Consider the following 13090-nt stretch of genomic DNA (forward strand, 5'->3'; position numbering starts at 1 on the left):
CAACGCAAGTTTGAGAAAAATCGGACAATTAATGAGAAAGTTATGAGCATTTCAATATTGCGATCACTAACGCTATGGAGATCCTCAAATTGGCAATGCGACAAAGATGTGTGATGTCACTTGCGAACAACTCTCCCTATTACTGTAGTGTATATTTCACTTAAATTGCCTCTTTTATCACATCTATCAGTAGATCATGTGTTCTTTCTATAGGAGGGCATGTAATACATATTTTTAAAGAATACATCATGGATAAAGAGTTTGTATCACCACAAGAAAAAGCAGAAAGAGACATTTTGAGGGTATTTTATAGTCCATCAAAGGGAAAGTTGTTAACTTGTGACATCACACATCCTTGTTGCATTGCCAATGGGAGGATCTCCATAGCATTAGTGATTGCAATATTCAAATGCTCATAACTTTCTCATTATTTGTCCGATTTTTCTCAAACTTTCTTTGTTCTTATTCTTTGATTTTTCTGTTTCGACACAAGACTAGTTATTCAAAAGGTTTCATTCCCCTTTAAGTTGTTTTATGAAATATAAAGTCTTTTCAATCCTTATAGTTTCTGAAATAATCCTAGACACTAAAACCATAATACGCTACCTCAAAGGATGATTATAGATATCACAATTCATACAATCAATAAAAAACAATAGTATACGGCATCACTAGCTTCTTCTATATACGACCCGTGCTGTCCATGAACTGTCTTGGAGAATTCGTTGCGCAATTCCGAAGGTTCGTAATTCCGAAACTCGTAAATTTCCTATACCTCGATGTTCGCTAATCCGAAAACGAAAAAGGGTTCATTAATCCGAACATTTCTGGCGTTAATCCGAAGGTACGTTAATCCGAAAACAAAATAGGGTTCATTAGTCCGAAAACGAAATAAGGTTCATTATTACGGAAGGTTCGTTAGTCCGAAAACGAAATAAGGTCGTTGTTCCGAAGGTTCGTTGATCCGAAAAAAATATGGTTCGTTATTCCGAAGGTTCGTTAGTCCTAAAACGAAATAAGGTTCGTTATTCCGAAGATTCGCTAATCCGAAAAAATAGGGTTCGTTATTCCGAACGGTTCGTTAATCCGAAAAATAAAATAATCTGAGGCGATGCCGGGGAAAACGGAAGGGCAAGCGTGGTGCGGGAGGGGAGGGATAGAAACACCGTTGCTGTTCAATGGCTCTGAGAATGGGAAGGCAGGGGGCGGAACGTATTTTCGTTTGGAGGCAAAGCCAAAGAAGGGTACTTTTATGTCAAATTGGGCATTTTGGTGATATTTCCACCATGAAATTGTCATTTACATGAAGTAGTTGTGTGTTTTCAAGTAAAATAGTTAAGCAAAGTCTTTTAAAGTGATTTATGATTATTATAGGATATATATTTAGGCATTTTTACGCGGTTTGGAAAAAGTTTCAAATCTGAAGTTCAACTCGCTTTTGGTCAATTATGGGGCTAATTAGGCCCTACTGTTAAAAGGGCATCCTCGCGAGATGTTGCGAGCGCTAATCGCAAGCTAAAACTTTTGGACATTTCAAGAAGAAATGAAAATAAAATATTCCAAGCAGTTCTTGTTATCATGAAAAAGATGGGTATTTACTAAAGAATTAACGCGAGCTGAAATTTTTAATATACTGACCAGAAATGGAACCTGGTAAGGACGACATTTAGTGACTCATTAATGGGATACATATTTAACCCATCGAATAATGCGAGCACGAATGAAGCGCGAGCTTAAAATTTACGATATTCCAACCTGAAACCTGGACATTTTTTATAAGCATTTTTATAACCAGAAACAGGGTGAATACATACTACATATTAACTGAGGCGAGCGCGAAAAAAAATTGTGATTTCAAACATGAAATGTATTATATTGTACTTCAAAAAGGGTATTCAATTTCGAAAAAAACACATTTCATTTTGGAAAAAAGGAATTTTCCATTTTGAAAAAAGGACATTTTTTCTTACGGGGATTTTTCTTTTATCAACTAGCAAAACCTGGTAAAAATGACACCCTTCCTCTGAAAAAAATATCACATTATCTAGAGATAATTCACATGTGACCAACACACATTCCCCAACATTCGTAATCCATTTGCTCTGGCAGCAATTGCTCAGAGAAAATAAAAATCAAGATGCTTGATCCACGCGCCAATTCTTGATGCAATACATGCTTTGACCACAATATACACATAATATCATCCACCGTTGAAACCATTATTGCATAATATCCTGTTATTTTTTCATCATAACACCGTTTTTGCTACCAAAATAAATCAATTTCATTTTCGGAAAATTGAACCTTATTTCATTTTCGGGCTAACCAACTTTCGGAATAACAAATCTTATTGCATTTTCGGACAAACGAACCTTCGGAGTGACGAATCTCATTTTGTTTTCGGATTAATGAACTTTCGGAATAACGAACCTTAGGAATATTCTAACAGTCGGAATAACGAACCTTCGGAATTGCGAATGTAACCTGTAGAATTAAGCAAAACTTTCAATATTTCAATTTTAGGACTTCCAGTATTATGTCTATGTTTATGCTCCACTGCCATGGGTAAAGTCTTTCCAAGGACCTTTGGTATTTGGATACCACTAGAAAAGTGTGTTTCTCAGCCTTCATCAGCTATGTCTTTTTTCTTTGTATTGAATGTTAGGGGATATTGATTCCCTGTAAATTACATGGCCGAACTAACTTTATACAAAGATAAGGCTTACAGATATAAATTCAAACATACAAAAATGTGAGAAAAAAATTCGCGAAAAAAAAAAATTCAACGTTGAAGAAAAATCATAAGATTTTATTCAGAAAGTTATTTTTCAGGATACAGATAATCCAATTTATTCAATTTTTTCATAAATAGGTGTCATCCTTTCGATTAGACCAACCTGGGTCCCGTAACACGAAGGTAAGCGATTAATCGTATGCTTGATTTTCACTATTGATTGTACATTGTAGTCAATGTAATCAATCGTAGAAAAATGTTCAACGATCATTGCTAAGCTTTGTGTTACGGGCCCCTGGGAACCAATATATTAATGGCGGATATGCCTCTGCCTATCTAACTTCTTCTTCTCCTCCTCCTCCTTCTTCTTCTCCTTTCTCTTTTTCTTCTTCTACTCCTCCTTCTTCGTCTTCTTTCTCCTTCTCCTTCTCCCCCTCCTTCTTCTTTTTTTCTTCTTTTTCTTATTGTTCTCCTCCTTCTTCTTCCTCTCAATATTTTAATTTCACTCCTTCTCGTCCATCATCATATTCCTATCTTTTATTTAAATTGTCTATCGACATTCCTGTGAGATTTGGCTTGACGTGGACTGGTTTTGTTTTCTTCTTGTTCGATGCCATATTTTACTCGATCCTTATTTTAGAAGTTGTATAATGTAAACAATTTGTATAATACTGTACGTCGTAATCATATTATAACTCTATGGCCTACAAGGAGTAACTTTAAGCTGAATTCAGTTATATTATACTTCAACAAATCTCTTTCAAGACGATAACAGTGTTATTGTATTTATTCATTTTCACTCTCATGATTCCATCTTTTTCCAATCTATTCACCGTGTTCTTTTTCTTTTCCTCTGTCAATATCATCAATAAAATATTCATGTTGATACATTCTCAGCCTCTTAACCATCATCTCCTTAACCATATCTACCTTCACCGCCATTATTATTACTGTCATTGGTATCGGGATTGAATTGAATTTAATAACTTTATTGTTCATAAAGGATAATCTTTTTTTACCATTGTTATAGTCATTATATGGTCACGATTCAAGTCTAATAAATTAGTGACATCTACAAGTCTTATTTGTTGAGCCATTGTCATTTTTTTCAGAGGGTCATTACATCTTTTTGGTTGGAATAAATGCATAAACAAGAATAAATCCTCATTTATTGCATGACGTGTTCTTCTGATACGCTTCGAATTCGTCGCTCCACAGTTCCATGTAGTTCGTCCAGCTAGTGTAACCCTCCCGCCATTCCTTCTCATAATCATCAATACTACCTGTAAGTTGAAATACAATGGTAATTATTTGTAAAAGCGAGACGGGTTGTGGAGACAAGCATGGTATCATTACTTTGAAAATGGAAGAAGATCGGAAATCAATAAAAATGATTAAACTGAACAAAGAGCTGAAAATGGTATATAATCTTGATGATTTATATTGTCTTAGCAAAAAGAGTATAAAATAGACTAAGAATTTTAAGCTTCAAGCAATACCTGTAATTGCTGCAAGATCATATAAATATTCATTCCACATCTGGCATTGTCTAGCTTTCACGGCTCTACCATCTTTGAATATCGGGGAAAGTTCTTTATGACGCAGTTCCGGTATCGTGTATTGTGGCCAACTATCGAAGTTCCCTTCTGAGTCAGAAGCTTTATTTAGTGAATTTGGATTTCTGAAAAAGACAAATAGAATATTACATTTTCGATAAAACTAAAGTGCATATAATTAGTTATTACTAGGTTAAAAAAACACGACAACGTTCAAGAACAGCGGACCATGAACATTTTAACATTTTGGGGGTTCTTTAAAAAAATGTATACTGCAAAAACGCCGGTGTTGATTTAACACCAGCCTGGTATCTATATCGGAAAACACCAGGGAAGTGTTGAAACGACACCGGTTTGGCATTAGGCTAACACGAATTTGGCATTTTAGCAACACCAATTAGTGTGAAACCAATTTCTAAACTGGTGTTGTTTCAACACTTCTCCCTCACTTCTCTGGTGTTTTCCAGGCTGATGTTAAATTAACACCGGTGTTTCTGCAGTGTATGTGAATAGATGATTCCAACCAAGGCTATGCTATCAAAATAAATCAAATAAAGATCTCAATCATAAAAGTTCATCTGTGTTGGTTAAAATAACATAAAGTTGAAATTTTTTATCTCAACACAACACAACTCAAATAACGATCTGTTCAATTATGCGCACTGTCTTTATGATAACCTAGATTTATGTAGATATCTTATGATTTTCGGGGCTACACTGTAAAAACACCGGTGTTGATTTAACACCAGCCCACTATCTATATCGGGAAATATGAGGAGAAGTGTTGAAAACAACATCAGTTAAGAATTAAACCGATATTGTTTTAACACTGACAAGTGTTGTTTAAATGCTTATCTGGTGTTAGCCTAAAGCCGAAGTGGTGCTGTTTTAACATCTCTCCATTGTTTTCCTATATAAATACCGAGCTGGTATCAAAAGAACACCGGTATATTTGCAGTGTAATAACACTTGCTGGAGACTATTGCTTTTCAACCGTATGTTTATGATAAAAAAAAAATGATTAAAGTCCGTATTTACTGGATATGAAAAAACAAATCACATCACAAAAACAAATCTGAATTTCATCCCCCTGTTTCTACCCGCCCTCTGCCAGGGCACCGTCTATTAAAACGAGGCTTTATTCCTATTCTTTCCCAATGCGTACGACCCACTGCGAGTCATGCTAATCTGGATCAAATCCATTACATGTATAACATTACTGTATATCATCAAGAACATGAACTTTATTCCATCCCAATTCCATTAGGAATAAAAATCCAAGTCACTTTCAATTCGCAGGTCTGGGTTCCTACAAAATCAAGTGTGACGTCATTGCGATTAGAAGCCAAGTAGAAGGCTCGTTTGGTCGTACTTTCGATTTATAATATGTTCAATATCCCTGAATTTTTGTATTGGAACCTCTATTAAAAAAATGCTCACAAAAAAACATTGGAAGGAATCGATGTGTAGTATCAATATATATATATATATATATATCTAATTGAATCATATTTATATATATCGGATCGGAAAGAGGGTTAATAACTGAGAGGCAAGCTTTACCCAAATTTAGCGAAGTTCGTCCAATATCTCATGACCTGGACTGACATAGCTTTCTCGGAGTCAGTCATGTTGTGACCATGGATGTCTGCAAGTTGTTCAATGAATGGCATCCCGAAGACGAACATCAAATCTTCGCCGTGGGTCGCTCCCAACCAAGGTGTAAATGGGATCGTGTCTCCTATTTGGAAAAAGCTCCTGGAATATAAAATCAAGAGAGACATAACATCATATGTATCACTATCCTATTTTTAAATGGAAATATCCATAATGCATTTTGTTTAACTACATATCGTATAGGATGAAATAAAATGAGTGAATAAATATTCTGGATCTTTTCATATCATAATGATGAAGGATGACAATTTTGAAGAGTACTGAAGAAGCAACAAAAACTTATAATTAGGAGGAATTCATCATTATCATCATCATTATTACATTCACAGCCCAAAACAGTCAGGTCTCAATATGATTAATAGTTTGAAACTAGAATTCGGTATTTTCCTTCTGTTATAGTTAAAATGTAAGCAAGAAGGTGTTGAAATCTTACGTAGCTGATGGGGCATGCGTCAGAAAATACTTGAAGACCTCATCTCCGTCCTCAGCATGGTACCTCACGACGGCATCCGTTGGACATCCAAAGAAACTGTCGCTTATAACATCAACAATTGGAGTGAAATAATTCACACTGTCCTGATCATACGTCGTCCAGTCGACATACTGTTGGAAAACAGCTTCTTCCAAAAGTTCATCATCACCGTAAACGGAAACACTGTCTTTCACCAGACCGTCGAATAGTACCCGAGGTAATGGAGGGGGATTGGGGGTTCCATGGAAAGATGGAGGAGTGAATACGACGACGAAAGTTCCTTCGTCTTTATTAAATCCTGCTAGGATAGGTATATGAGCGAATTCCCCTCTCCTATATAGGTTAGACGGTGTATCTTTCATAAATACTCCGTCTAACGTGACCTGATAGCTGCCATAAACCTATACAGAACAGAAAAGTGAGCGTTATCATTCAATTTAGATCATGAGACCCTATGTGATTTTTTTTTAACTCACAGAAATGAAGTTCAAGAAAATTATATGCTGAATAAAGAGCTCTTTAGAAAAGATATGCCTCATCATCCATGTCATCAGCCTCGATAAATGCATTATGTGGTCATTGTCATAATTGTGTTTAAATGTAACTGAATAGAAACTCATTTTGTGCTATGTTTGTATAATATATTGATAATATAAATATAAGAATAAACATAATTAATTGATGGTCATGCTAGATACAATACTAAAGCAATAAAAAAATTCTAAATCAATAGTCTATCTGTTAACAAAATTTCAGCATTATTTTTTTTTAAGATTCATTACTCTTCTGACTGTCAACAAAGTTTTGGTGTTGCACATTATTATGGTTTACCCTGATAGCTGTAGTCATCAATTCATTGGCGTCTTGATTTCTCAGGCATTCAACTAAATGAGTGGAATCAGCGACGTCTTCACATCCCATCTCAACACCAAGTTTCTCAGCCTTTTGACGATCATTTTCAGGGTGTTGCTCAAAGGCCCATGGTGCCAGAGCAGTACCACTCTATGAGAAGTAAATGAAATATCGACGTTAACTTTGCAGTGCTATGACCATGGTGACATGCGCCTGTCTCGCTACCCCAAATAGGAACAAAAATCTCATAATGCGCGAGACGAGATAATTTTCACTCCGTCGGGTCGTCATCACCACTTCCGGTTTAGAGTCATGCTCGCGCGAGGTTCGCGATACTGAGTTTTCCACCACGCTGAAATCGATGCCAATCAGCGTAATATGTACAGAGTATAATACTTTTTATTACATTTGGTCAGTTCTGATTCCATTTGAATTATAAATAAAAATAAAAAATATATTTCACGTTAAAATAATTTTTATTCATGTTTTTATTTGGTTATAAAAAAATCAAACAAATAATGAATATCTTAAAATTTTGCAATTAGCGACCGGCCTGACATCACGATCGTATTCAACTAGACACTAAATATATACAGCATTCATTTCGTTCAATTTTTCGTCGACCACTTAATGGATAAAAATCAGTTTCGGAACTTAAACAAATCTTAACTGACAGATGAATACCGTGCAATGGAAAGCGTCGGGCAGAATTAGTGACTGTAGCAGAAAAGGCTGTAAAACTGTTAAACTGTATCGTGAAAGAGAGGGTTGTGATCACGAACTTTCCGAGCGAAAGCGACGTTGTGTTGTTGTGCATGACGGCACTGTTGATCTGAATGGCAAAACAGTGCATTGGACTTCCGAACAGGAAGTTGTAATACCGAAAAAGCTATCCCATAATGCAATGCACGTTACAGGGATTTTCCCGGATCTCGGCGAAATCGCTATTTGGGGTAGCGAGAAATTCTCGCTACCCCAAATAGCGATTTCGCCGAGATCCGGGAGGTTCGATCCCTGGTCACGTGTTTTGGATGTTGGAGTTAAATATCAGTCCCAGACCCCGGATAGCAGCCGATGTAACAGAAAGGTAATAACATTCCATTCTTTTGACCATGTTATTGAGTTTGTTTTACATTACAGACTTGGAGCAAGACCTGGGGACCTTAATCCTAGAACATTTGTTTGACGATTGATCGCATTTACTATTTAGGGTGATACAGCATCCCCCTCCCCTTTCCGATGATCTATGCTATAGAAGTATGGGAAAGGCTACTTGACTGATAACCCTACTTAAAACTTTATTTGCAAATAAAATAAATTATGATGATAGAACGCCAAAGTCTACAATCTTGTCCGGAGTTCATGGCACACTCTGTAAATATAACCGGTATTTAAAGCAAATACATACGTACAGGAATGAAGATAAATGATACAAGTATAGTGCGATTCTAGCATGTCTATATTGGCCTTTTCTGCAGGTATCAATATCGGTCAAGTTAATGATTTTCGTATATATTTATTTTACCTGTCCTGTTGATTGTGTCACTCTGTGTTTCACAATTACTTTTGTAACGGTTAACCCATAGGCTAACTTACACACAAATATTTTGTTTACCCTAAAGCGAGCAACATTTCACCTTTTAAGGTTGATAATACTTGACTTTAAGAAAGGTTCAAATTTGGTTCCTAATGTCGCTAACTGATCCATTAAATGTGCACAAATGAGCATCACTTTGTATAGTGACCACCTATATGTTAGAACAAGCACCGGCTATGTAAAGAAGGTTTTATTCATTTATGCTTTGCGATAAATTTGAAGAAGATGAAAGTCAAATAACAAGGTATTATGTCATAGCGTCATACCTGCATGATAGCTTGATGAAAGAGACCTCTGCTCAGTGGTGAAAGCATATGAAAATTAACACTAGCTGCACCAGCACTCTCTCCGAAAATTGTCACCTTGTTTTCATCACCCCCAAAAGCTAGACAGTGGACAAGTGAAAATATGCACTCATTATGTAAATTAATTATACAGTTGTTTTTGTTTGTTAAATAATAGTTCTTTATTTTGTTTTCTCCGCAGTCATGAGTTGGATAAATAACCAACGTTTATGAATTCAAGCACTGTACAAAACTATCAGATGTACATGTTAATAAGTAGTAGTCAAAACTTCTAGATCATTTTAGCGTGTGTCGACAATCCAATGCCTTTTTGTGGCCTGCAAACTACCTTGTTGCGAAGATCAAGCACAAAGAAACCCACAACAAATATTTACCTCCCAATGGCACTATCATATTTGCATTGTAAAACTTACCTTGGATGTTGTCATGTACCCATTGTAAAGCAGCAACCTGGTCCAACAATCCGAAATTACCCTTTGCAGCCTCGTCTCCTATAATGATATGCCACACAGATTTTTTTTAATTTTCACTCAGGGTTTCGTTAAATCTATATGTTCGATTATTTGGTGGTACATTAAAACATGTCAGTGAAAGATATGATTCAGTGACAGGTGTAAAATAAAACTACATACATCAGAGGGGGGGGGGGGGATGTGTCAGTGGAAGAAAATGAAAGCGAAAGAGGAAACAATGTCACAGGAAAAAAAAATCTTTTAGTTCTGAATTAATTAGTGTGAAAAAGATATAAATACTAAAATGACCGATATATTAAAATAACGATCATCATTCTGGTCAGTTTGCATACAATGCGTTATTATAATAAAATCATTTCATAGGAATCAATAGTCACCACGGTGACTTAACATGTCTGGAAGGAGTTGTGCGTTTGTTTGTTTCACATTATTCATGTGTTCAAAGAATTATCAACATCATGCCATAACCGATTCCCAAAATGCATCGATATTGACGGTATTATCTATTTCAAAAATACAACAAAGAAAACCGAGGAACTTTTTACCAAATGCCCCATAGTATCAGTAGAAACCCAAAAATTGTTATGCTATAGAATCAATCCAAACCCCATCTTTCGTATAAAATCTAGACATATAACAAGGTAATACGGAAACTTAAGATGACGGAATAGTGGTTCAAAGTAAAGTGAACAAAAACCCAGCATTTTACCTGTTGATAATCTCGAAAAGATATTCACCCTGTAGTTTATTGAAACTACAATGACGTCACCGACTGCCACCAATGGTACCCCATAGTAATCATATGACATCGCTGAGCCATCATTAAACGATCCTCCATGTATCCACACCATCACCGCAGCGTTGGAAGGCTGTTGGTGGCAATAAAAAAATCAACTAAATTTCAAATGAAATGTAAGCAAAGGGCTATTGAATATTGTGTCGATGAAAAAGCCCCTCCCCTCCTGGAAAAGAAAATACATTAAAAAATATATACATTAATACATTATTATTTTTGAAAATATATAAAAATAAAAAAGATAACGAAATCAATAAAAATAGATAATCAATTAAGTAATAAAATAAATAAATCGGTGACTTTATTGCGGCACCCGTTCTTCCCCAAATTCTAATATCTTTAATTATGGATCAGTTAGACTCTGTCACGCATTTATACATTGCTACGACCATTAAATTAAAATGCCAATTAAATTAAAATGCCAAAATGGCAACCAGGAGATTTTACGATTTGTCTTTTACCGTCGGATGTGGAGCGTAGACATTTAGATATAGGCAGTCCTCACTTGGTGGTGTGTTAATTGGATGTGGATTCTGAAAACACGATGATTTAAAAGAAGTGGCGTTCCATACATCTGACCAATTTTCTTTCCGACGAGGAGGTTCAAAACGACGGGGTGGTTCAGCAAATGGAACCCCCTGTGGAAAGAAAATAGAGAAAGGGAAGTTGTTTTCCAGTTTTCCATCGTCTTGTTCCGATGTATGCTTTGCAATATCGATTAACTAGAATTCCTGGATAAAAACAAACATCTGAAAAACCCACTTCTTACCCTCCCCCCCTTGTCAGAAGACCTGACTAAAATAGAAGAGAAACCTTTATATTAACATGAATGTAGCACTTGACATTTTAGGCCAAGTATAAAACAGGTTCTCATCCTTCCCTTTCCAGGAGTCCGTTTCATAAAACTAGTTTCAATAACAAATTTACAATAACAGTTATAAGATACTGAAATCCTTCAAACTGATTGGCTGATTGTTAATTCATTATATAAATCTTGCATTTGTTATCATAGCATGTCTTTATGAAACGGGACCCAGGAGTGGACATAAAATGATAGTTGCATGGTATAGTTATAGGTAACAAAGTTTGAATCAACATATAACGACTGACATAGATCACAAGCAAACATTTCACATTTGTGTGAAGGTATAGCATTCTGTATTGTGCTTCATAAGCATTTATTTTTTATATATAGAAAATCAAATCTGCAAAACTATTTATTGAAATAAATTATATTTGATAAAAAATCACCCATCTGTTTCTAAATTCTTTCTTATTCTGTTTGTTTTCAAATAAATCATTTATGTCCACTAGTTCCTTGCTGAAGTCCCACAAAATGTCTTTTCACAAATGCTTTAAAAACCGAGACCTTGAAAATGGGAATGCGATTTACCTTCCCACCACGTTTGAAGCATATATTTGTTTGCTGTATGTATATACTTTTCTTAATGAAAGCTCAAACTAACCAGCAACAACGAAGTAAAGCTCGTTTCAAGTTAATTTTTCTTACTTTTTTCCAAGTGAAACAAATATTTTAACATTATTTTTATATCAATGACTATGAATCACATGGCCACAGAAATCCATGTATGCTTACCAGAAACAAATCGATTTGTTTTGATACATTGATGAATTTGTTTTCATCGAAAGTCACCGTTTTTCCAACTAAGGTTCCTTGTTGTACCGTTACCATGGGATCATCAGCTAATCCTCTGCGAAGTACCATGATGACCATGAAGAACACACTTTGAATGATTCGCAAGGATGCCATTTTTGACGAAATGCAGTTGTGTCTTGATCAGATTGTTTTGTTTCACAGAATGAAGCGACTTGAGTTGTTCCCTGTTTACTTCTATATATATAGATCCACATGTTATGTAGGTGAAATGTCACTATACATGTAGATGAAAGGTCGAAAGTTTGCTACGTCCTGCAGCCTCTTGTTCTTTCATCGTTATATATGAATACATATATATATATATATATGTATGTGTATATATATATATATATATATATATGTATGTATGTATGTATGTATATGACGATGAAAGAACACATTCCGCGAATGATCTACTTCCTAAAATATATGTGTATATATATAGAGAGAGAGACAGAGACAGAGACAGAAACGGAGAGACAGATAGAGAAAGAAAGAGTCTAGATTGAAATAGTCTGCTTGGCATCTAGAGAAGACAATAATCATAATTGGTATAGTAGAATGTCATGGATCTAGACAAATTGAAACAATATATTTTCAAAGAGAACGGCGCATAACTCTCGAACATGACAAGCGAAATCACGTTCTTCTTTCTGTTTCTGTTTCTGTTTGTGGTAACTCCCGTAGGAACTCGATAGGACAGCATTTTTTGCTGGTAAACGCCAAGCTGGTATATAACCAATTACCTTGGAAACATTTTACGTCTAGGTTAATCAGTCATAGTGGCTGACGTAATAGACGACAGATATCACTCTTGGGCCTTTTTATCAAAGTGGAGACAATGGCAGAGTTGGGATTCGAACTCACAACCTTGCAATTATGAGTCCAATGCTCTAACCACTAGACCACACGACCCTTTAAATTTATGCCCAAAATATGTCGTACACAGTAAAAAAAATGGGACATTAAGC

At 35.5% G+C, this 13090-nt stretch overlaps 1 protein-coding gene across 1 annotated transcript; it reads right to left on the bottom strand.

The window, feature by feature from the left end:
• Positions 1-2781: 2781 nt before the first annotated feature.
• Positions 2782-12444, bottom strand: LOC129283612 (cholinesterase 1-like). The gene is made up of 10 exons (XM_064096619.1): positions 12060-12444; positions 10924-11100; positions 10376-10535; positions 9607-9684; positions 9155-9273; positions 7271-7441; positions 6401-6840; positions 5854-6048; positions 4234-4415; positions 2782-4017 (listed from the first exon to the last, which is right to left on the bottom strand). Exons 1-10 carry the CDS (start codon positions 12231-12233, stop codon positions 3899-3901), a joined length of 1815 nt encoding a protein of 604 aa, XP_063952689.1. The 5' UTR covers positions 12234-12444; the 3' UTR covers positions 2782-3898.
• Between the last annotated feature and the right edge of the window lie 646 nt (positions 12445-13090).

Source organism: Lytechinus pictus, chromosome 3, assembly GCF_037042905.1.
Source record: "Lytechinus pictus isolate F3 Inbred chromosome 3, Lp3.0, whole genome shotgun sequence".
NCBI lineage: Eukaryota > Metazoa > Echinodermata > Echinoidea > Temnopleuroida > Toxopneustidae > Lytechinus > Lytechinus pictus.